Here is a 27,370-nt window from a genome sequence, read left to right on the forward strand (position 1 = left end):
CGTGTATTTATAGAGACAATAAGTGCAAAGTTTGATGTCAGTGTGGGAACTGTACACAATTATTCGCGAGGAATTGGAGATGCAGAAGATATGCGCGTTTTTTTTGTTTGTTTTTTTTTTCAAGGGTAATCCTTCCTTGTCACAGACTATTTGACCAAGATGGGCATCAAGACTGTTCGTCACCCTCCCTATACTCCAGAACTTGTTACTGTGACTTTTGGTTATTCCCTAAGCCCAAGGAAAACCTTAGAGGCTGTTGCTATGAGACAATTGGGGAGATGAAGACGAAGGTCATTGATACACTCACACAAGAGGACTACCATAGGGCCTTCCAATAGTTGTTGGAACGGTACAAGGGCATTGTAGCCGGAGGAGATTACTTCGAATGTGGACTAAAGTTTCATGTGTGTACTATCGATAAAAGGGCCCATGCGAAAAAAAAAAGTCTGGAAACTTATTGAAGGTGCCTCGTATATGTTTTTTATATAAATAAATGTTTCTTAATTTTTTTCTCCTGATGATCCATTTCATGTGCTATCAATACAACGAGTTATTAATAAGTAAATAAATTTAATTCTGAAATTATAAAAAATACTTTATTTTTCCTTTTTTTTTTTTTTTAACTCGCATCTCCGCCGCATCTTTTGTTTTAACTTTTGTTTTATTATCGTTTTGCCACTTTGACTTTGATGCCATATTTCGGTCTCAGCACTAACCCCATTTCCGGGTGCAGGTCGGCTTCTGCCTGGGTTGGCTCCACTCGAAATCTTCGAAATATCCAAGACAATAGAGTCTTCTCTTCGGCAATGGCAAATTTCTGACCTGAAAAAAAAATAATCAAATTATTATTATTATTATTATTATTATTATTATTATTATTATTATTATTATTATTATTATTATTTATTTATTTATTTATTTATTTATTTATTTAACATTACAGGGTTGTGATGTTTTACACCGGTTTCTTTTCCTCAAGAGCGGGCTCTTACACCAAAGTTAGCGAGCATAGTCAAGGAGTAACTCAGATGGAAAGTATCTGTCATAGGACGCTTGCTGAGTCAAGTAGAACTGACTTCTGGAGTACGGTGATGTTGTATCTGATTCCCAAGATGTTCAGCTGTTTCATGAGATCATCAGGAATCGAGCCAACACCTATGATTGACACCTTTGTTTTTTTTGTTTGTTTGTTTTTTTGTTTTGTTTTTGTTTTTGTTTTTTTCTATGGTTAAGGTGTTAATATTAGCGTGTTAGTATGTTTCTGGTATTTTTCGTAAACTGCCCGCAGGATTCCGCCGATAGTACGGTGCTTATACTTCATAAGCAGATTGAATTCTACTTGACTGAGAATGTCAGGTCGGCAAATTTAAATGACTTTCGAAATGAAAATAGTCCCTGTTTTAACACAAAACGCGAATGAATACAATATAAGAGGTACTTTCAATACGTTTCCAGATTTTCTTTGTACAGACATTTTAAATTGTCGTAAACATTTGAAATTTCACTATGTTATTGCTAGACATCTTATGAAATAACTGACCAATTTTTATCATTTCCGATTACAATGAACAGCTACATAAAGAATTGGAATACACCCTACTAAAGCCTGATTGTCACAGCTGGTGAATTTCAAAAATGCAATCTGGACGTGAGGACACTGTTAACGACAACTATTAAAACAAATTGTTTTAAACTTGTAAAAAAAGTCACAGAAACGTATGGGATGCTTCAGACTGCTTTTGGACCATCTTGCATGAACCGAGCATCAGTTTTTAAGTGGCATAAGAGATTCAAAGAAGGCAGGAATTCTTGAGGGATACTATGAGGTGTGGGAGGAGTAAGGAAGTCAGAACACTAGAGTTGATTGGCCAAATAAAGTATTCTGTGGATAAGGAGTGTCATGTGTCTATGGAGACAATAAGTGCACAGTTTGATGTCAGTGTGGGAACTGTACACACAATTATTCGCAAGGAACTGAAGAGGCGGAAATTTGCACAAATTTTGCCCCAAGGGTGCTCCATCCTTGCCACAGACTATTTGACCAAGATGTGCATTAAGACAGTTCCTCACCTCCCTACAGTCAGTCCCTGTGACTTTTGGTTATTCTCTAATAATCGTCATGAGACAAAAGAGGATATGAAAGAGGCTGCGACGAAGGTCATTGACACACTTGCACAAGACGACTTCCAAGAGGCCTTCTAGAAGTTGTTGGAACGGTACAACAAGCGCATTGCAGCCAGAGGAGATTACTTTGAAGGGGACTAGAGTTTCATGTGTGTACTATCAATAAAAGTGCTTATACAAAGTCTGGAAACTTATTGAAGGCACCTCGTAATCGTCCATGTGTTAAAAAAAAAGTTCACTTACCGATGGGTTAACTTCCAATTATGCCCATTTGTGCTTTATGGCTGTATTATTATTATTATTATTATTATTATTATTATTATTGTTATTATGCTCCTAGGCATAACCTCCTCACTTGAGCTATGTAAGGATGGGTTTATTTCAGTCGTTTAAGGCGGCCTTAACGACGTTCACTTGAGACTAGTTGAACCAGCTTCCTCTAAAGTAGGAAGTTTCTAGGGAACGTTAAAGTCTACTTCATATTGTCTAAGAATATCAGACCAGGTAATTTAAACATTTGACCCTCGTAAAAGGGTTCTCAGTCATGATAATGCTTTTCACTATTGTATTTCTATTGTTAATCTCCTGGGCATTATCTCCTCCCTTGAGAGTGGAGAGGATTATTGTCCATGAAAATGTTAGATATGTTTTTAAAAAAAAAATAAGTATGCTCACTTACCAATGCAATTTCTTCGGCCAGCAGAAAAGGGTAGGAAGGCGTAGGCGTGCCTGTTTTTTATATTTTCGGGAAGGAATCGATCCGGATTATAGACAAAAGGATCCGGGAAACACTCTGGATCTCGGTGCAAACTACCAATGATCAATGCCACTGTGTGATTTTCCGGGATTTTGAAACCATCTTTAAACAAAATAAATGTCAATCAAAAGAGAAAATACCAGATACTATTTATACAGTTGTGATAGTTTTCTAGACATTTCTAGAGATGTATGTGAGAGTTTTCTAGACATTTACAGACATTTATAGACATGTATATGAGAGTTTTCTAGACATTTCCAGACATGCATGTGAAAGTTTACTAGACATTTCTAAGCATTTCTAGACATGTAGGTGAGAGTCTTCTAGACATTTCCAGACATGTATGTGAGAGTTTTCTAGACATTTCTAGACATGTATGTGAGAGTTTTCTACACATTTCGTGACATGTATGTAAGAGTTTTCTAGACATATATGTGAGTTTTCTAGACATTTCCAGACATGTATGTGAGAGTTTTCTAGACATTTCTACAAATTTATGTGAGAGGAAAGAGCATGAGCTATTCTTTTTTCTTCTTCCGTTCGTTTAACTTACTGATCATTTAATCTGTACCTATTTACTATGCCTCCCCACGGGACAGAGTTAGACACCAGGGTCGTTTTTTAACGTGGAGAAAAGGTACAAAAAATAAAAAACTTGTCTCAGTCGTGAAGGATTTCTCCTCCAGTAACAGAGAACAAGAAATTGAAGTGCAGCATCTGAAGAACAGATGGTATTTATTTGCTCCCCCACCGAGCAAATTAGGCACAAGGCCGATTTTTAATGTGAGGAGTGAAGGAGAAATGGGGGCCAACTCCCCGGGGAGTAGGGGAGCTGGATAGTGACAATTGGTATGAAGGGTTACCCCTACATTGACCAAGTTCTTATATGTGGAGTTGCGCCCACATATGGTCTTTGCTTGCAGTATCTGCCGGAACAGATGGTATTTATTTGCTCCCCCACCGAGCAAATTAGGCACAAGGCCGATTTTTAATGTGAGGAGTGAAGGAAGGGGGAAGGGAAAAAGGGGACCAGCTCCCGAGAGGTGGGAAATGGGAGCTGGTTATGGTCAGGCATGTGGGGTTGCCCCCACATCTTGTCTTTGCTAGTCATAGCTTGCAGTATCTGCCGGAACAGATGGTATTTATTTGCTCCCCCACCGAGCAAATTAGGCACAAGGCCGATTTTTAATGTGAGGAGTGAAGGAAGGGGGAAGGGAAAAAGGGGACCAGCTCCCGAGAGGTGGGAAATGGGAGCTGGTTAATGGTCAGGCATGTGGGGTTGCCCCCATATCTGGTCTTTGCTAGTCATAGCTAGTCATAGCTGCAGCATCTGCCGGAACAGATGATATTTATTTGCTCCCCCACCGAGCAAATTAGGCACAAGGCCGATTTTTAATGTGAGGAGTGAAAGGAGGGGGAAGGGAAAAAGGGGACCAGCTCCCGAGAGGTGGGAAATGGGAGCTGGTTAATGGTCAGGCATGTGGGGTTGCCCCCACATCTGGTCTTTGCTAGTCATAGCTAGTCCTAGCTAGTCATAGGTTGCAGTATCTGCCGGAACAGATGGTGTTTATTTGCTCCCCCACCGAGCAAATTAGGCACAAGGCCGATTTTTAATGTGAGGAGTGAAGGGAGGGGGAAGGGAAAAAGGGGACCAGCTCCCGAGAGGTGGGAAATGGGAGCTGGTTAATGGTCAGGCATGTGGGGTTGCCCCCACATCTGGTCTTTGCTAGTCATAGCTAGTCATAGCTAGTCATAGCTTGCAGCATCTGCCGGAACAGATGGTATTTATTTGCTCCCCCACTGAGCAAATTAGGCACAAGGCCGTTTTTAATGTGAGGTAAAAACCAGCTCCCCTAAAAGTAGGCAAAAAGGGGGCACTCTGGTTACCAAAAATAATAATTGTCCCAGTATAGAGGGTTTCCCCTCCATTGACTGGTACAAATTATCTTAAGTGCAGCATCTGCCGGAACAGATGGTATTTATTTGCTCCCCCACTGAGCAAATTAGGCACAAGGCCGTTTTTAATGTGAGGTAAAAACCAGCACCCCTTAAAGTAGGCAAAAAGGGGGCACTCTGGTTACCAAAAATAATAATTGTCCCAGTATAGAGGGTTTCCCCTCCATTGACTGGTACAAATTATCTTAAGTGCAGCATCTGCCGGAACAGATAGTATTTATTTGCTCCCCCACCGAGCAAATTAGGCACAAGGCCAATTTTTAATGTGAGGAGTGAAGGGAGGGGGAAGGGGAAAAGGGGACCAGCTCCCGAGAGGTGGGAAATGGGAGCTGGTTAAAGGTCAGACATGTGGGGTTGCCCCCACATCTGGTCTTTGCTAGTCATAGCTTGCAGTATCTGCCGGAACAGATGGTATTTATTTGCTTCCCCACTGAGCAAATTAGGCACAAGGCCGTTTTTAATGTGAGGTAAAAACCAGCTCCTCTAAAAGTAGGCAAAAAGGGGGCACTCTGGTTACCAAAAATAATAATTGTCCCAGTATAGAGGGTTTCCCCTCCATTGACTGGTACAAATTATCTTAAGTGCAGCATCTGCCGGAACAGATAGTATTTATTTGCTCCCCCACCGAGCAAATTAGGCACAAGGCCAATTTTTAATGTGAGGAGTGAAGGGAGGGGGAAGGGGAAAAGGGGACCAGCTCCCGAGAGGTGGGAAATGGGAGCTGGTTAAAGGTCAGACATGTGGGGTTGCCCCCACATCTGGTCTTTGCTAGTCATAGCTTGCAGTATCTGCCGGAACAGATACTACACTTTGATCTCGGCCAAAAGGCCAAGGACTCATAAATCAGTTAAAGATTATACTTTACTAGCTGGACGCCCGGCGTTGCCCGGTCGTACAATATGCTTAAACATGATATTTTAATTCATGCAAATTGCATATGTATTTTTATAGAACCAATCTTCTATTGATTATTATATATTACGAAGAATAATTCACAAAATAATAAAAGAATAATAATATAATAATCATAATATCGTTCATAAAATTCCATCTGTATTAATTTATGCAAATTACATGTGTCTTTTTATAGAATCAATCCTCTATTGAATATTATATATTACGAGGAACAGTTTGCTCGATAGACTAATTCTCCAAAAAGAAAATAAAAAAATAATAATGATAATGTCCTTCATCAAATTCCGTCTGTGTTTGTTTACAATATCACGTCAGCTGATGTTTGGACTTGACAAGTAATGCCCTGGAAAATTCACTTTAATTGATGTGGATAAACGTAGTAGTCACACACACACACACACACACACACACACACACACACACACATATATATATATATATATATATATATATATATATATGCCAATTTCTATATATATATATATATGCCAATTTCTTCGTCTTAACACTTGACTGGCCTAATTTGCAAAAAATAATAATAATAATGATAATGGCGTTCATCAAATTTCGTCTGTGTTTGTTTACAATATAAGGTCAGCTGATATTTGTGTTTGACGCTGAATACCCCAGAAAAGTCACTTCTGATTTATGTTTAGTTTTAAAATATGCAAACTAAATTAAAAAATAGTGATAATGTTGTTCAAATTCCGTCTGTTTGTTTACAACATCAAGTCAGCTGATATTTGAGCTTGACAATGAATGCCCTGGAAAAGTCACTTCTGATTAATGTTTAGTTTTAAAATATACAAACGAAGAAATGATTTGCAGCGATTTTAAATGTACCTCTTCCTTTATTGTAAATTGAATTCATTAATAAAAAAAAAATAAAATAAAATGATGAGGTATAACCGGGCTTGAACACAAGATCATTCGATCTGAAGCCGAGAAGTCTACAACTGAGCTATTTCTCCAGATATCAATAATTCTGTTTTTATAAGAAGAAATGATTTGCTAAGATTTTATTATCTCCCTTTTCCAATGTAACGTACAATATGCCCCTGTAAAAATTATTCTTTTTTTTATCTATAAGAAAGGATCGGATTTTTTTCGATTTTCGATACTTATCGGATGAATTTCTGTGCAAAACATGTCTAAGAACACTTCCAGACATATAAATTAGCTTTGTGTGAAATTTGCAAAAGATAGGGTCAGCCGTTTCGGAACATATAAGGAAGGAACTCACACACAGTGGCTTTTATATAATCGTAGATAGATATATATAGAAGTAGAGATTCTGTGCTTCAGTTATATTTGGCATTAAATATATCACGTGTAACATTAGAATTAATAGAATTTCGCAATTCTCTTCTGAATTGTTCATGTAGCACTTTCTCTTCCCATTACTCTTTTCTTATCTTTTTTTGTTTGTTTTTGGTTTCATCCTTTCTTGTATTGTTCATATTGACAGTGTCTCTCGCTGTGGGGATCAATTTTTCTCTGTTCCAAGTTATGCACTTTTTAAATCTTTCTCGTCTCTTCTACATAAAGTGGGGCAGGTTATCTCAATATTCCATAAGAATCTTTCACTTAGTTTTACAAGCAGAAAAATTGGCGCAAATGGCGTTCAGAACATACATTTTAAGAAAAGAACGTTAGCCATCAAAAAATTCAAGATGGCTGCCAGTATCTAAGATGGCTGCAGACACAAATCTGATAAATTTCAATTTTGGTGCTTGTGTAACCCCTCCAGTGATGCTCAGCTCAGGTGCATAGGCTCGTGATTGAAATGCACCCGTAGCCGATACCTGTGGCGTTACCCGTGGTTTCGTCTAGTGGTCAAATTCGTCTTCGCCGTCGTCGTCGGTCGCTCTCCGGTTCCGCTTTCAAATCAGCTTCCAACCGTCACCTGGACTATCGGAGAAATATATTGCATTCACAACGGCGTTCCAATCAAAGAAAAGAAAGTCAAAACTTAATTCGTTTTTCTTAACATAGAATTGATTATTGTCTTTGACTTTACAAATAATAGTTACACACTGGCCTAGTCATGCAACTTAGGGGGCTGGCAGTTTTGTTTCTTTTACCAAGTTCTCCGTTCTTCATCTACCGTCAGTCCATAGAAAGGGATCAGCGAAAAACAAAAGACCCCGATTAGCCAAGTGTCTTGTTTTTATCAAATCAGTAATTCCTCTTTCCACCTTTTTGGAGTCACTCTTTCTCTCTTTCCTTTCCTCTCCCTCTCTTCTTTTATCCTATTAATTTGTACTCCCTTTCCTTTTTCCTCTTTTGAATTTCCTCCCTCTCTCTGTTTCCCTGATTTCTACTCCTCCTTTCGGCTTTATCTATCCCCATTTTTAACCCTCATTGCACTGAGGTGTTCACTTATCATGTAATTAGGAGCTATTAGTCACCTCCAGGTCGAACAATGCCTGGCAGCGACCCCTCACCCCCAATTCCCACCCCAAGCTGTCAGCTTAAGAATCTCTGCATTTCTTCATATCGCTCAACAGAGGGTTTAAAAACAACCTTTTCGTTGTTAACGGATATACAATAGCAATAAGATAAGAACAATTATTTGACAAAATCCCATTAAAACAATATCAAACCATCATCATCATCATCATCATTAGAATTCAGCCGTGCGAATTCCTCTGAATTCGTGTCGACTAGCAAGGTCACTCGGCATCGCTCGGTCCGCATCATGTCACACTTATATCACCAAGTGAAAGATTGTTTCAGCAATCTTCCCCACTAATAACTATTTACAATTATTAGTCCTCTTTCCCCTTCATTCTTTTTTGCATAGAGTCGATCAGTATCATCTTCCGGGTGTAATCAGTATGGTCCATATTCTGAATTAAGCACTGTTTTTCAATGAAAAGTTTGATCTTTGTGGGGGGGGGGGGTTAATAACGAAAACATGTTAAAGTGAAAAAAATATATTTTTCACTTCCAAGAAAGTTTTATTTTTCATAAATTTTTGAATTTTTACTAATTTCAACATGGCACCTGATTATGTAAGAATATACTGTCTCTGGTTTGTTTTATACCACTTGTCTGCTTGTTCGAAGTGCCATCGTTTGCAGAGTTCCCAACTGTCTGCTGTTTTCCCCATAGCATCATGCCTATCTTTTTACTTCATTTGAGCTAGTTGATTTATGTTGTTTACCATTCTGTCTCTTTGTCCACAGGGTCTACATTTACTGTTTTCCTGGGTTTTTATTTGTATCATCTTCCGGGTGTAATCACTATGGCCCATATTCTGAATAAGCACTGTTTTTCAATGAAAAGTTTGATCTTTGTGTTTTTTTTTTAATAACGAAAACATGTTAAAGAGAAAAAAACATATTTTTCATTTCCAAGAAAGTTTTATTTTTCATAAATATTTGAATTTTTACTAATTTCGACATGGCGCCTAATTATGTAAGAGTGCACTGTCTCTGGTTTGTTTTGCATCGCTTGTTTGAAATGCAGTCGTTTGCAGAATTCGCAGTCGTTTACGGCTTTCCCCATGCCATTATGCCTATGTTTTTATTTCTTTTGAGCTACTTTGCTGTATTGATTTATTATGTGGTCTACCATTTCGTCTTTTTTTTTTAATTTTTTTTTTACACAGTGGTCACCACTTATCAAGGCCCGGAAGCCATTCAGGGATAAGGGTTATTGCACATGGCTCAACATTTGTATACAAAGTCTTTTACTGTTTCTCTGGGTTTTATTTATTCTAACTTTAATGTGGTTGGTTCTAATTGCATTGTTTTGTGCAGATGTCAGTAGAGATTTTGTTTCTCTGTTTATGTGTCCTTTTTCTTAGCTATGTCCAGGTGTCTTCATGATTCTCTTATCATTATAAGGAATTATCAATGTAGCGCTTTCTTTTCACACTTTTCTCTTTTTTTATCTTTTTGTTTTTGGTTTTCCTGTATTGTTCATAGTGATGACATCACTCGCTGCAACGATCAATCATTTTTGTATTCAGAGTTATGTACTTTTCTTCTCATCAATCATCCTCATGTTATGTGGTTTATTGTTTCGTCTCTTAATCTACATTTACTGTTTCCCTGCGTTTTGTCCATTTTAATTTTAATATGGTTAGTTCTACTTCTGTTGTTCTGTACAGCTGTCTGTAGAAATTTTGTTTCTCTGTTCGTATGTTTTTTTTTTCTTAGCTATGTGCAGGTGTTTTCGTAATTCCCTTCTCTTGTCACTATTAGGAATTGTCCGTGTAGCGCTTTCTCTTCCCACTTTTATTTTCTTATCTTTTGTGTTTCTGGTTTCATCATTTCTCGTAGTGTTCATCTTGTGTAACAGAGCACGGATGCGTGTATACAAATGTCGAGCCATGTGCAAAGACAAAAAACATAGGAAAGTGTGTGTGCAAAACCAGTGATCATGTTCAGCATGTCCGAGAGCATGTTCGAAACGTTCAAGACGATGTTCATCAGAGAAAAGGAGCGTCATCATCTTCTTTTTTACATAGGAGCAACCACTTATCAAGGCCCAGAGGCCACTCGAGTATAAAGTGTACAGTAGTCAATGAGATAATATTGTAGTAATCGTTAGTAATGGAAATTTGGTAAATTGGATTACTTAAGGGGGCGGCTCATCAAGAATTTGTTTATATTGGACTTGAAGGCAACCAAGTTGTAGTCAACTGAGAAGCAGGCAAATTGAAGAGCATTCCATAGGTGTGCGGTTCTAAGAAAGAAACTTTGTTCATAGAATCTACGTTTTGATTTAGGCCAAAGTAGCTGAGCGGCAGCTCGGTTCCCACCAGTTTTGGCAAATAGCAAACAGAATCCTGAACAGAAGTGTGTGCTCTATCCCAACTCTCATAAATGGACCTGAGGTAATCTCGTCAGCATCAGACAAAGCCAAACTCTTTGCCAAGAACTTTGCAGCTAATTCTAACCTTTGCAACCAAGGCTGCCAACCTCCAATATTTCCTCCTGTATCAGAAAACATGCTATATGATATACAAATATCTATACATGATGTTGCCAAGTTAATCAAAAACCTTGATTCCAGTAAAGCAACCGGACCTGACGGTATTCCAATTATAGTACTCAAAAGACTTCAACCAGAACTGCGCCCATCCTTACAAAACTGTTTAAACGTTGTCTTAAGGACAATCGCTTCCCGTCACCCTGGAAAATCTCATCAGTATGCCCCATATTTAAGAATTCAGGTGATCGCTCATCTCCCTCACAGTACAGGCCAATAAGTTTCCTGTGCGTCATGAGTAAGTTGCTGGAATCTGTGTTAAATAGAGAAGTAATCAACCATCTCAGCAAAAATAGCCTTCTTAGTGACACACAATATAGTTTCTGTTCTGCTAGATCTACAGCAGATGTGCTTAGAGTTATATCTCATAGGATTAGCGACTCTATCGACAGAGGCTACCTTTCTAGGGTAATTGCTCTTGACATATCAAAGGCCTTTGATAGGGTATGGCATAAAGGTTTACTTCACAAGATCTCCAGCTACGGTATAGCTGGAAATGTCTTCTCAATTATAACAAATCATTTCTCTCTGATAGGTTCATAAGAGTAGTAGTTGATGGGCAAAAATCAGAAGCTCTTAGTATTAATGCTGGAGTCCTTCAGGGGTCCATCCTGAGTCCAACTCTCTTCCTGATCTATATAAATGATCTTCCAAATCACATCCTTACATCATTTGTAGACATCTATGCTGATGACACTACTATCTATGGTAGCACATCTAAGACCGTATACGACCAAGTTCTCTCTGATTCTCTCTCCTCTGATCTTGAGCAAGTGGTACAACCGGGAAGAGGTGGCTTGTTACTTTTAATGCGTTAAGAGAGAAAGAGAGAGAAAGAGAGTCACTTTGGTCCAGGCAAGGAGCCCAACCAAATAAGATAGAGATAGAAAGAATGAACTCTAAAAAGGAATATTTATTTCTCTAGCACTAAAAGAAGGCTGAGTTATCGCCATTGCATGGAGTTTTTGTATGAATCCGAAGATTCTGTTCTTGACATTGGTTTCCCCGGTATTTTTGTAGTCAGGATTCTCTCTAGAATAATACCAGATAGTTACAAGAGGGACCTCATGGAGATTGCTAACATCCTAATTAAAAGTGATTTTTGTGGAACAAATTGGATTCGAACTTGGAACACCCAAGTCGTCAGTCCGTGCCGTTAACCACTGAATATTTCATCCTTCGATCAACTGAAGTTGGTATTAGACCGATAATCATCATTATGAATAAATAGACAAACATTTGGATCCGCCAACAAGCAAGAGTTATTGACATCAACACTACCATGAAGACATCCAAACAGATGGGCAGGGCACGTAGCCAGACAAGATGACAACGGAATGGACATCTCATGAACATAAAAGGCCAAAGGGAAGACCTAGAACGAGATGGGGGGACGATCTGATACAACACGTGGGTCCCACATAGCAGCGGATAGCTCGGGACAGAGATAGATTGGGAGGGGTATCTTCTTGAGTGTTTGGTTGTGTTTGTTTTACGGCATATCAACCCTTTTTCAGGTTATTTAATGCCGAATCCAAAGATTTTGAAGAACAATTTTTAATAGAATATATTTGTTTTGTTTTTTGTTTTTTTTTTCAAGTCGGTTTCTATTTAACCCATAGTTGGGACCCTAACAGGTACTACCAGTCCAGGTCAGAGTGGACCTGGGAGCAATGGCAATTAAAGGGTGGCTCCACATTCCCCAAAGCCCGCAAGCTGGGGCCTCATCATCGGATATAGTTTAAGGTCATATCCAGGACCTCCTTATTGAGTGATAAAACCTTTATAGTTTGATTGAATCATTATGAATAATTGATATATACTAATAATGATCTATCTTATATCGCTCTTCTAGACAGTATAAGAGCCTATTACTTTCTGTTGCATAAATATACAACCGTGTTATATTATTTATCATCGGTCCTTTCACACCACTGCACTGGTAACGATTATATCAGACTTATTTGGGCACAATATAAGCCAAACTTAAGTCAGAGAGAATGACAACCTTGATTGAAGTGAGTGTCCCTAATGATGAATCTGAATAGAGCTGAAAGGGAGAAACAGACCAAATACCAAGGTTTCATGTATGATATGAAAAGAAACTGGAATCTTAGGGAGATATCAATCATACCAATTATTATAGGTGATACAGGGCTTATGAAGAAGAACCTGAAGTCCTACCTAACTAATATTCCTGGTGAACCAAAGTGCAAAAGAGATCCAGACAATTGCACTTAAGGGAACAGCGAGGATACTAAAAAGAGCTCTCGGTTGGTTTCAATGAAAAGCGGGGCAATGTTGGCAGCTAGTTTGGCTGCCCCATACCCAGCATTACAATCTTCAAAGGAAGAAAATTTTAAAAGAAAAATAAGTGTCGTACTCAACATTGGCGTGAGAACTCAGACTCTAAACACTCAAGTCGTCAGTTCATGTTGTTAACCACTTGAATATTTCGACCTTCAATTAATTTGAAGTTGGAATTAAACCGATAGCCCCATATCATCAAGTGTAACAGAATGAATAAATGAATGAACGAATAAACGAATGAACGAATAAACGAATAAACGAATGAACGAATAAACGAATGAACAAATAAACGAATGAACGAATAAACGAATAAACGAATGAATGAGACATGGGCAACTGACAAGTGTAATACATTGCCGCATCTTCTTATAAGAACAGAGTTCAAAAGAGAGTTCTTATTTACAATACCTTCCCACGGGACAGAGTTAGACACCAGGGTCGTTTTTTAACGTGGAGAAAAGGAACAAAAATTAAAATTGTCTCAGTCATAAAGGATTTCTCATCATATATAAAAGCCAAGTACGTCCAAGGATGGAATACTGCTGCCATATCTGGGCAGGAGCTGCTAAAAACAGCCTATCCTGCCTTGACAGAGTACAAAATAGACTTTGTGGCTTAATGGAGGATGCCCTTTTCTCATTCCTGCAGCCTCTCTCTCACTTCTGTGATGTTGCGAGACTGTCTTTGTTTTATCGTTATTTCCATGGCAGGTACTCGTCTGAACTCCAATCTCTGGTCCCCCCTCGCCAATCTTTCACAAAAAACACCCGTCTAGCTGAATCCACTGTGAAAAATTTCCCCCACTCTTTATCTGTGCCTAAATCAAAACGTGGATTCCATGAACAAAGCTTCTTTCTTAGAACTACACGCCTGTGGAACTCTGTTCCGTCTGCCTGCTTCCCACCTGACTACAATTTGGATGTCTTCAAGTCCAACGTTAACAAATTCCTAATGAACCGCCCCCTCAAGTAAACACTTCATCAAATCTCCACATTAACGTAATGTACTTGCAATAACCCTTATCCCTGAGTGGCTTCCGGGCCTTGATAAGTGGTGATCACTGTGTAAAAAAAAAAAAAAATTAGCAGATAACAAAAAATTGAAGTGTAGCATCAGAACAGATACTACACTTTGATCTTTGCCCGAAGGCCAAGAAATCTCTTCAAAAAAGAGTTGCCAACCTAACAGGTCCCGAACTGGCAGCTTGACTTCAACCTTTATCCCATCGACGAGATGTTGCATCCCTTTACCTGATTTATAAGTATTTTAATGGTAGCTGCTCTGATGAACTACAAGCTCTGGTACCCCCTCAATGTAAATACCTCCCGACAAACCCGACAAGAAGCAAAATCCCACCCCTACACTATAGAGATCCCCAGATGCCAGAAAACCTTCTACTCTAATAGTTTCTTCTCTAGAACTGCTAGACTTTGGAATCCCATTCCGGGTTCCTGCTTCCCTGGCTGTACTGACATGCAAAAGTTCAAGTGTAATGTAAACAAACATCTTTTTGCCCAACTCCCTACATAGCATCCCTGCAATTATGTTCCTGATTGTGGCTCCTTACACCAAAGTGGCACTTTGACTTGTTTGGGGTGAAAATGCAAAAAAAACTACTCCATGTTGTCTGAAAACATCTATCAGTCATGATAATTGTCCATGCCTTCACTATGGTATTTCTAGTTTCATTCTCCCAGGCATTAACTCCTCCCTTAATATAGGGAAGGATAATTGCCCATGAATGTGTTAGATATGTAAAAAAAAAAATTTTTTAAGATACTTTTGGAGTTTTGACGACATTCACCCCAGATAGGTTGAACCAGCTTCCTCCAAAACAGGAAGTTACTAGGGAATATGAAATTCGCAAACATTCCGATATACAGAGAGTGGTGGCAGTAAATATGTTTCTAAAGCTGACGACTTCTTCACACAACTTTATTCAGCCAATTATTATTTACTCACTAGGAGTAGTCACACAGGCCATCATCAAAGATTACTCTTTGAGAACAACTTGTAGTGTTCCCTGGAGTCTGAATGACAACAAGTCTACCCAGATTTCTAGTACTCTCTACCTCTTTTGATAAACTTTGCAGATGACTTTGCATTATCGCAACAACTGCTTACCATTGATTTCTCGTTGGTAGCGACCATTGGTCTTCAATGGAATTTGGGTGGCAATCAGCCTTCCCAAAGCCACAGTTCTCTTTCACACACAACCACACAACCACATGCACACAAGCACACAAACGCATACACACAAATACATACACACATACACACAAACACATACACACAAACATACATACACACAAACACATACACACATACACACAAACACACATACACACAACCACATACACACATACACACAAACACATACACACAAACACACATACACACAAACACATACATACATACACACAAACACATACACACAAACACACATACACACAACCACATACACACAAGCACACAAACACATACACACAAACACGTATACACACAAACACATACACACAAACACGCACACACACAAACACATACACAAACAAGCATGCATACACACAAACACATACACAAACAAACACGCATACACACAAACGCATACACACAAACACACATGCACACAACCACACATACACACAAACACATACACACAAACACACATACACACAAACACATACACACACACACAAACACACAAACACACATACACACAAACACATACACACAAACACGCATACACACAAACACATACACAAACAAGCATGCATACACACAAACACATACACAAACAAACATGCATACACACAAACGCATACACACAAACACACATACACACAACCACATACACATATACACACAAACACATACACACATACACACAAACACACATACACACAACCACATACACACCAGCACACAAACACATACACACAAACGCACATATACACAAACACATACACACAAACACGCATACACACAAACACATACACAAACAAACAGGCATACACACAAACGCATACACACAAACACACATGCACACAACCACATACATACACACAAACACATACACACAAACACATACACATATACACACATACACACAAACGCATACACACAAACACATAAACACAACCACACAACCACATACACACAAACACATACACACAAACATGCATACACACAAACACATACACAAACAAGCATGCATACACACAGACATAAAAACACATACATATTCATTTTCGGAGCATAATATTCAATAATATATTAATAATTATGATATGCAAAAACTCCCATTCCTAATTATTGTAAATATAGAGAGAGAGAATGCTGGAAGCGAAAGTGATAGATACGATATACATTAAGAGCAGGGTGAGTCAAATAACAAACGGTGAGAGAGAGTAAAAGTGATAGATATAAACATCTCCTGTTCAAACTTTCTTCTAAACTTTAAAATCAATACCTTCTATTGCCCCCAAACCTTTCTCACACCTGAGGCTGGTCTCTATCTCGACAAGTCTACAATCAGACTCGATGTGGATTACTATTGTCATATTTGAGCTGGTGAATCTGTGTCCCATTTGAGGGTTCTTGATAAATTGCAGAAACGTATATGTAATTTGATTGACCCCACCCTTTCTTCTTCACTGCAGTGTCTCTCAGACAAACGTGATGTTGCTAGTCTCAGTCTTTTTTATAATTATTATAATGACATGTGTTCTTCAAAATTGTCTAATCTTTTTTGTGTATGTGTGTTTGTGTGTTTATGTGTATGTGGTTGTGTGTATGTGTCTGTGTGTATGTGTTTGTGTGTATGTGTGTTTGTGTGTATGTATCTGTGTTAGATTATGTTGGGATGATATCAGGTTGCCTTGGATGTCTTCAAGTCTAATGTTAACAAATTCCTAATGAACCGCCCCCTTAAGTAAACACTTCATCAAATCTCCACACTAACGTAATGTACTTGCAATAACCCTTATCCCTGAGTGGCTTCCGGGCCTTGATAAGTGGTGATCACTGTGTAAAAAAAAAAAAAAAAAAAAAATCTATTTCCTGCTTCCTTTGTTCCAGCTCGTTTAACTCGTTGGTCTAGTGGTCCACAATCAAGTCTCTGTTTTTTATACGTCATTTTAATAGAGCTTCCTATTCGAGTAGTTTTTTCCAAGGATTGCAAGATTTTGGAACTCTCTTCCTGCTCACTGTTTTCCTTCAATCTATAGTCTTGGTCTTTTGAAGTCTAAGCTAAATAGGCATCTCCTGTCTTTAGGATAATCATCTTATATTCTTGTTAGTTCCTCGCATCAAGTGGCTTCATGTCTTGTCTCAAGCGATTTCCACTAAAAAATGCTAAAAAAAAACTATTGACACTTGACAGGATCCCATATCTCTCCAAAGTCACTATTCTCCCTTACATCTCTCTCAGACAGATGTGATGTTGCTAGCCTCAGTCTTTTGTTTAATTACTATTATGACATGTGTTCTTCAGAATTGACTAATCTATTTCCTGCTTCTTTTGTTCCAGTTCGTTTGATTCATTGGTCTTGTAGTCTTCATCAATTCACTGTTTTCATAGATCATTGTAATAGAGCTCCCAGTAGCTTCTTTCCAAAACTATTGACACCTGACAGGATCCCGTGTCTCTCCAAAGCCACTGTTCACCCTTGCATCTGAGCTGGCGCATCTACCACTAGTCTCTTACCCTTAGACAGGATCCAAAAGAGAGTCTCCAACTTTATGGGTCTCATACACCAAGTTCCAACCTCTGTTTTGATTGGTTAACAGTACAATACTTGTTAGCTTTGAAAAAGGTTTTTATAACAAGATAGAGAGACTGGTCGTTGATAATGTGTTAGATTATGTTGGGATGATATTAGGTTGCCTTGGTGATAGCCGATTTAGGAAAATTGACTATTATTATTTAAAAGTAAAATGTTAAATAACGATCATAAGTAAAAGGTATGCAGAGAGAATGTTTTGGAAGAAACGAATGTTTAGTAAAATATTTAGGTTAACTTAGAAACAATAACAAAGAAAGAATGCAGTAGAAATAAACAATATAGACTTCCAAAATAACAGATAGAAAAACGTGATTCAAAGTCACATGTTAAAAGATGTGAGTTGAATTATGTCATAACAAGGATTAATTTGAATATATACAAGCAGAGTTAGGAGTTAGAAGAAAAGAAGAGAGCTAGGCAGAAGGATAGATGGACGGAGATAGTGAAGCGTTGGATACAGGGCCTGTAATGGCCCTGTACGGGGGGAAATGGAAAATATTAACACATGTACAATTTTCAAATAGAAAAACATTTGGCATAAAAGCTGTCCGAAAATATAACCAGAGACTTTTGGTCCTTCTTTGGAAGAAATGGTCAATCAAGATCCCCAGATGAATGAAGATAACGTTTTCCTGTTTGGCAAGCTATAATTCCCCAGAAGATGTTCTGTCCCTTTGTTGTTAAGGAAAATGTTTGTTTATAAAATGTTATATGTCCTGTTGAACTGTACCTATGTGTAATGTATATTTATGTAATATTTATGCGTATTATGCATTATAATATATTTATAATATAATAATAATAATTTATATAATATAATATATAATAATAATATAATATAATTTATAATATAATATCATTAATATATATTATAATATACAATTTATAATATAATATAATAATTTATGTAATATAATAATAATTTATAATATAATATATATTTATGTATTTATATGTATTTATGTATTATAATATTATGTAATGTATATTTATGTAAACAGTTATATGCACAGCTACAAAGAACATTGATGAAACACTAGACGATGCAAAGAAACTTACTATATACTCAAAATACATTATATACCACTGGAAGGCCTCATGAAAGTTCTCTTGTGTAAACACGTCAATGACCTTGCCACAGCCTCTACTAATCACCTTTGAAGTAATCTCCTCCGGCTGCAATGCACTTGCTGTGCCATTCCAACAACTTCTGGAAGGCCCCATGGAAGTTCTCTTGTGTAAACATGTCAATGACCTTGCCACAGCCTCTACTAATCACCTTTGAAGTAATCTCCTCCGACTGCAATGCATTTGTTGCCACAGTAACGACAGCCTCTAAAGTTTTCCTTGAGCTTAGGAAATAACCAAAAGTCACAGAGAGCAAGGAAAATAAATCGATAAACTTTATTACATACAAGTCTACAAGGAGAGATAGGCCCTGAAATGGCATATATTCTCTCCTGATGACCCAACATTATCTGGAGACTGGAATGAAATACCCTACAAGTTAAAACATTTGATAAACGTGATTATATACACGTCTACAAGGTAAGTTGTATCTTCTTTTGGTCGCTTGTTTCGTTGCAACTTTCTGCTACTATCCCTTATCAAGGCCTGAAGACAACTCGAGGCTAAAGTTTAATGAATGCAAGGTGATAGTGTAGTAATCGTTCTTAATGTAAATTGGGTAGAATTTGATTATTTATGGGGATGACTCAACAAGAACTTGTTTAAATTGGATTTACCATGTTGTATTCAACCAGGAAGCAGGACAGTGGAACAGTGTTCCACAGGCGGGTAGTTTTGGGAAAGAAGCTTTGTTCATGGAATCTGCGTTTAGATTTAGGTACATATAGAGAGTGGGGGACTTTCAAAAAGATGCTGTCAAATATTGGACCTTTTTCTGGTATTCCATTTGCCGTGCCACCACATGACTTTCATAGTCTTCGTGTGCATGCTCACATGATCGGAATCTAAAAAGTTGTTCTGCTGTGAACAACATCGTATTTGTAAATTCCACAGTGGTGCATATCTAAACAAATATATCGGAGATAATCCAAGTCCCAGGTGATGTCCATGCAATTGTAATGTCGTCTGCAGGCCAACACACATTGTATGCAGTTTCAGTCGCAAAGAAGATCAAGACAAAGAATAGGAAATAACTCCAACTCGCTTGTTCTTTGTAGTAGCAACATTTATTTCCTCATCTTCTCATGCATCCTTTATGCCTCGTACATGATCTTGAATGTTATCTCTTCTCTCTCGTGAGCATTCTGTTTCTCTTTTTTTATAGTCCTTTTGCCCACCCGACCAGTGACGTCGCTTCTAGTGCATGTGCATACGTGCATCCGTGCTGTTACAAAATTAGCACTTAATTAGTAATTAATTAATAATTAATTAGTAATTAATTAGTAATTAATTTTTACAATTTTTACTTTACTTTAATTTTGTTTGTAATTTTTAGCAACCAGGAAATTGTTGTCACGTGACTCAAACTCATGACTATGGAGAAAGCATTTGCGGTTTTATTATCCGTGTGAAGAAGAAGAAGAAGAAGAAGAAGAAGAAGAAGAAGAAGAAGAAGAAGAAGAAGAAGAAGAACAACAACAACAACAACAACAACAACAACAAAGAAAAAAGAATAAAAATAAAGAAAAGAAGGAAAAAAGGAGAAAAAGAAAAATAAGAAAAAGGAAAAAAGAAAAAGAAGAAAAATAGAAAAAGGAAAAGGAAGAAAAAAGAAGAAGAAGAAGAAGAAGAAGAAGAAGAAAAAGGAAAAAGAAGAAGAAAGAAGAAGAAAAAGGAAAAAGAAGAAGAAGAAGAAGAAGAAGAAGAAGAAGAAGAAGAAAAGAAAAGGGAAAAAATAGAAAAAAGAAAAGGAAGAAAAAAGAAAAAGGCGGAAAAATAGGAAAAGGAAAATAAAGAAAAAAGGAAAAAGAAGAACAACAAGAAAATGAAGAAGAAGAAGAAGAAGAAGAAGAAGAAGAAGAAGGAAAGAAAAAGACAAAGAAAGAGTAAGCCGAACGAACAAAGAAGAAAGAGAATAGCTTATTATACTCGTTCGTCTCGCACATCGATTTCTAATCTAACACAATTTCAAATGCATGGAAATTATTCTCATTGTTAAAGAGTTGCTGTGGTTGTGCGGATAACAGACAGAGTAATTGATTTGAGTACGTCCCATTGCCACTCGGTAGAGAAAGGGGAATTAGAGGAAAGATTAAACAGATAGAAAAGGCAAAGAAACAGTAAAAAAAAAAGGTTATTAACTCGGATGAACGATCTCGTATGCGTTTCTCCAGCTTATTTCCTCCTTGTTTTGTTTTATTTTTATTATAAATCATTTTTGTTACTGTATCGAGTGGAAAGGGGACGCACTCAAATCAACTAGACAAATATTCAGAAAAACATGTGAAACAGAAATTTCACTGAACCAATATGGAAAATATATCGTCTTTAAATAGAATATGACTCAAAAATCGTGTTGTGTTTACTTACCTTAGAAGTAAAGTTGCAAGAGAGGGGGGGGGGTGCGTAGGAAGCAAATAGAATGAGTTTGACAAGATGAAAGCAATCTGGAATTCAAATCATCAGTTCTAATATATGGGAGTCACATCTGCAGTTTATTAAACGACTAGGTACGATACGCATGTTTGTGTATGTTTTAGTTCTAGCAGAGAAGCTAAACAGTCATTAGTTCCGTAAAAGGGGTGGAACAATTGATATTGATATATATATATATTCTTTTTACAAAGGTGTCACCACTTATCAAGTCCAGGAGGCCACTCGAGGATAAGGATTAATGAGTGTATACTAGTCAATGGGACAATATCGTAGTAATCGTTAGTAGTGGAAATTTGGTAAATTGGATTACTTAAGGGGAACGGCTCATCAAGAATTTGTTTATGTTAGACTTGAAGATGACCAAATTGTAATCAGCTGGAGGTTACATTGACCGAAATGTTGTGAAAATCACACTCAAGATGAGAACAGTAGTCCAAAGAATCCAAATAATTCAAATAACCGATCCTCATCTCAAAAATTCAGAATGCTTTCAATTCAACAAAGGAGAAACTTTATGAACACTTTTCTTGGATCTCATCAGAGAAAGAGAGAGAGAGAGAGAGAGAGAGAGAGAAAGAGAGAGAGAGAGAGAGAGAGAGAAAGAGAGAGAGAGAGAGAGAGAGAAAGAGAGAAAGTAAAGCAAATATTTGGAAGATTTGAGGATGAAATTGTAAGCAATGTTTTGTTTTGTGAAGGAAAGGATGACAAAGCAGGTGCGTGTTTCAGCAGACAACAGAGAATATGCGTCAGGCCAAGGACACACAATGCATCTATGGAGACCTAACTGTTAAGGTGGAAGATAGAGTGGGATGATGTGAGAGGGTCAAGAGGGTCCATCACTGTAGTATCTGGATGATGATGATTTTTTTTTTTTTTTTTTTTTTTTTTTACACAGTGATCACAACTTATCAAGGCCCGGAAGCCACTCAGGGATAAGGGTTATTGCAAGTACATTACGTTAGTGTGGAGATTTGATGAAGTGTTTACTTAAGGGGGCGGTTCATTAGGAATTTGTTAACATTGGGCTTGAAGACATCCAAGTTGTAGTCCGGTGGGAAGCAGGCAGACGGAACAGAGTTCCACATGCATGCAGTTCTAAGAAAGAAGCTTTGTTCATGGAATCCGCGTTTTGATTTAGGCACAGCTATAGAGTGGGGGAAATTTTTCACAGTGGATTCAGCTAGACGGGTGTTTTTCGTGAAAGATTGGCGAGGGGGGACCAGAGATTGGAGTTCAGACGAGCACCTGCCATGGGAATAACGATAAAACAAGGATAGGCTCGCAACGTCTCTTCTGTGGGAGAGGGGTTGCAGGGTAGAGAAAAGGGCATCCTCCACTAAGCCACGAAGTCTATTTTGTACTCTGTCAAGGCAGGATAGGCTGTTTTTAGCAGCTCCTACCCAGATATGGCAACATGATGATGACGATGATGATGACGATGATGATGATGATGATGATGATGATGATGATGATGACTACGATTATGATGACGATGACAATGGCAATGACGACGATAATGATGATGACGACAACGACGACGATGGAGATGATGATGATTCTAACAGTAAAATTTGCGTCCCTTGATTTTACCGATTTCAAGTTCCTCCGTGGTTTTTCTTCCAATCATTGGCACCGATGGGTAAATCCTCTGACTTTCCTGGAAGTAGACGCAAATAGAATAGTATATATATATATATATATATATATATATATATATATATATATATATATATATATATTTAGAAATAAAATTACAATAAGTTTACCAAGGTAATCAAAATGGTAAACTTAAAATATATTATAAATATTAAAGAGTTAATATTCCTGCCCTCTGATGAGAAGGAGAGTATTTCTTCGAAACTCCGCGGATTAAGGACTATCCACTTATCTTGTGCTTCCTTTTTAAAATTAAATATGTTTTTAACTCTTTTTCAAGATGTTTTTTAACATGTTTTATTAATCATTTGTTCATATATATATATATATATATATATATATATATATATATATATATATATATATATATTCAAGGTAGAAAGATATCCATATCTATAATATAAAACTGAACGTCTGTATGTGTGTGTCTGGTCACGAATAAGCTCCTATATGGTTAACTATTATAGAAAACTGATCACATATAATGATAGAAGTGGTATCGAGACACAGGAATAGGTATGTTTGATCTGGCAGAACGGTGGTTCATTAAAATTGTGGGGTCTGCATACACGCCTGGTCCACAAAGTATGGAAATAAAAAATTTAAAAATTTAAAAAAAAACTTTACAAGTGTTTTTGATATAGATGTACATAAGAATACTTTGATAAGTATGTTTTAACTTAAATAGGGATGGTATAATAAAATTGTGGGGTCTGCATTTGCGCCTGGCCTCGATAGAATGGAAATAGGCACAAACTTTAATAAAGACTTTTCATATCTATCTGCGTAAGTATACTTTGATAATTATGTTTCAGTTTAAAAAAATATGGTATAATAAAATTATTGGGTGTTCATTCGCGCCTGACCTCCATAAAATATGTCACAAAATTTAACAAGGTTTTTTTAATATAGATCCACAGAATATTGTGATAAGTGTTTCAGTGCGAACGGGTATGGTATGATAAATTATGGGGTTTATCTATTTTATTTTTACTTTCATCATATTTTGTTTTGGTTTTAATACCCCTAAATTCGAAGCTATCTCTTTACAACTCTTCCTTTTCATAACCTATCATACTTTCATAAATCAGAGTCCATTTTCTGTAGGCTGGTTTTGAACCCAGTCAACGACAGGTACTTTTGCTAGTATATATATATATAATTTTCTTATAAATATTCCAAGTGTAATGTTTTCCCAGTTATAGCTGGATAAAAAAAAATCGTTGACCAACAACTAAACGGACATGTACCGCCTAAAAGTACCATAATGAGGCATAAGAAGAAAAAAACATATATGTTGACAAGGGCGAGTTTCTTTGCCGTAATATATCGATAAACATTATTTTTAAATTGTTTATTAATTTTTTGCATTAGATGTCTTCAAAACGTATTTTATATACATGTTCTATTCAAGATATATATAGTCCTGGTCAAAATCATAAGACCACTTAAGAAAGTAAGCGTTTACGCATAATATCGAATTTTTAATCAAACAAATGGTTGAAGCCATTGCCAAAAGGGAAAATATGATGGGAAAAAATGAAATCTGCTTCATTCGAAACCTTAACCCTGATCTAATAATTATTTTTTAAAAAACAAACATTTTCACCTGGTCAAAATGATAAGACCACTTTAATAAAATCGGCTAGTTTTGAAAAAATGGATGCGAACAGCTTTCTATGTTACTAAAAGCAACTTGTTAGTGGATAAAAAAAATCTTACTAAATTATAAATGGCAAAAGGGAAACCATTATCAGACTTTGAGAGAGGAAGGATCTTTGAGCTTAATAGGGGTGGACTCTCCCATAGATCCATTGCAAACAAAGTGAATTGTAGCAAAACGGTCATCACAAATTTTTTAAGAAATCTCGATCAATATGAGCACAAAAAGAGTCCAGATCGACCAAAAAAAATTAACCCCATCACTGGATCGCCGTATCAGAAAAAGTTTTAAAAAAAAACTCCAGTATGAGCTCAAGTCGATTGAAAAGCCAAACAGCAGCAGAATGTAGTCCTAAAACCACCAGAAGGCATCTGAAAATGAAGGGTTTCAATCATTTAAAGCGACTGCAGAAACCACGTCTTCTTGAACAGCACAAAACTAACCGACTTAAATATGCCGCCAAATACCAGACTTGGGATGAAGAGAAGTGGGAAAATATAATTTCTCTGATGAGAAAAAGTTTTATCTAAATGGTCCAGATGGATTTCAACACTATTGCCATGATAAAAATTTGCCCAAAGAGACTTTTTCAACTCGGCATAGTGAAGGAGGGTCTTTAATGATCTGGGGTGCTTTCTCGTCAGCTGGGACCCTAAAGTTACAAGTAGTGAAAGGCCGGCAAACATCATTGAAGTACATTTCAATGCTTGAAAATGCTTCTATCAGGACTGAAGGTCCACATCTGTATGGAAGAAATTGGATTTTCCAGCAAGACAACGTTGCGATACACATTTCTCGACAAGCACGAGAATACTTTTCTTCAAATAATATAGAATTGTTAGATCATCCAGCATGTTCTCCGGACCTTTGAAGATCTTTGGGGATGGATGGCAAAAGAAGTTTTCAAGGATGGAACCCAGTATGATTCGATAAAGGAACTTTCTAATTCAGTTTTCAATACATGAGATAAAATTCCTTCTTTAACTGATAAAAAACTTAGTTGCGAGCATGCCAAAGAGAATTTTGGAAGTAATTCGTAATAATGGAGGCTATACTAAATACTGAGACCCTTTTTAGTAATTTATAATTGCCTTTTGTTAGATAAATTATCATTTTGACCAGGTGAAAATGTTTGCTTTTTAAAAAATAATTATTAGATCAGGGTTAAGGTTTCAAATGAAGCAGATTTCATTTTTTCCATCATATTTTCCCTTTTTGGCAATGATTTCAACCATTTGTTTGATTAAAAATTCGATAATATGTGGAAACGCTTATTTTCTTAAGGGGTCTTATGATTTTGACCAGGACTGTATATATATATCGATCGATCAATCCACCTATCTATCTATCTATCTATCTACCTATCGATCAATCTGTCAATGCAAACAGTCGCAAAGAAACAAAAATATGGAAATAATTCGATTCACTCTTGTCTTTCAGTTGAAACAACGGACATTTATTTACAGGTACTTCCAGAATAATACCTTGTCTATTGTTCAAAAGTCTTCTCGTAATTTAGTGTGCTTAACAAGTCTCTGCTGTGCCGAACATGTGGTACTCTGTTTTTGTTTAGGACGCGTCTCCTGTCGCTCTCGGGTCACTTATGTAACACATCTATCTCTGTCCTTCTTTCCCCTCGAAGGTTAACGTTTTTAGTTTTCTTTAAAGTTTTTTTTTCTTTCCTTCTGCCATAATGTCATCTTGTACACGGCTCGGTCATTTGCATATGTGTGCTGTTGATGCCGCTGCCGCTGCCGCTGCCGCTGCTGCTGCTGTCATACACGCATCCACGCTCTGTTACATTTTATAACAAAATACAAATAAATATTTTTTTACATTTTTCAAAAATACAGAAATTAGGTACGGCGAAAAAAATGAAAAAAAAACAAGTTGTTTTTTTTTACACGAATTAAAATCTATTAAAATCCATTATTCTTGAGAAACTTTTTTCATTAGAAAGATAAAAGTCTGAATGTTGTATTGGGAATCCCAGCTTAAATGCTACCTAGGTAGTTTTAGAAATAGAAAGTTATGTAAGTATATTTTCATTTCCCATCAGCGAGTTGGCAGGGTCACAAAAGGTTAGGTTTGACAGGTATCAACCTAGAGAAAATGCACAGAAAATTAGGGGTGACACAGGAATTGTGGTTGTAGACTTCCAGTTGACGACCACATGGGAGAGAGTGGTTTAAGCAGAAGAGGAATGCAGATCGGAGATTCGGCTCTCCAACAATCAGGGTTCGAGATGATAGGCTTGCCTTGAAATAAAAGATTGAAGCTTCAAATCAATCTTGTTGTTTGTCGATGCAGTGACCACTTCCCAACGAGATGGCAGACCAGCGACAAGAAGATATCATCGGCTGGCCAAGGCAACCAGGTATGTACGCATTATACATGGCACATACACGTCTCGAAGACTTTCAAGGCAAAAAACAGTGTAAGAATAAGAACACACACACACACACACACATAACAGTGAACTGCACGTAACATACGTAAGAGCATACACACACACATATAAGTAAGAACATTGATAAGAACACACAGACCCGTAAAAGTGAAAGCAATCGTAAAAAGATACGTAAACAAGAAAATGTAAAAGAGAACGATTAGCAACGGAAACGTTTAATAATAATA

At 37.2% G+C, this 27,370-nt stretch overlaps 1 protein-coding gene across 4 annotated transcripts in view; it reads right to left on the bottom strand.

Annotated features, from left to right (window-relative positions):
• Positions 1-577: 577 nt before the first annotated feature.
• The window catches only part of LOC145266308 (cytochrome P450 4V2-like), a 118,716-nt gene continuing 91,923 nt past the window's right edge, over positions 578-27,370 (bottom strand). For 2 of the 4 annotated variants that reach the window (XM_080121859.1, XM_080121860.1), the window contains exons 10-12: positions 22,978-23,071; positions 2,804-2,983; positions 578-822 (exon numbers count right to left, since the gene is read on the bottom strand). In XM_080121859.1, the coding sequence (XP_079977985.1) occupies positions 665-822; positions 2,804-2,983; positions 22,978-23,071 (432 nt within the window). In that variant the 3' untranslated portion in view covers positions 578-664. The remainder of the gene's footprint in view (positions 823-2,803; positions 2,984-22,977; positions 23,072-27,370) is intronic. The other 2 variants (XM_080121861.1, XM_080121862.1) reach the window with 1 other exon arrangement.

The sequence above is a fragment of the Euprymna scolopes genome, chromosome 41 (genome assembly GCF_053919585.1).
Source record: "Euprymna scolopes isolate OS-2025 chromosome 41, ASM5391958v1, whole genome shotgun sequence".
Classification (NCBI taxonomy): Eukaryota; Metazoa; Mollusca; class Cephalopoda; order Sepiida; family Sepiolidae; genus Euprymna; species Euprymna scolopes.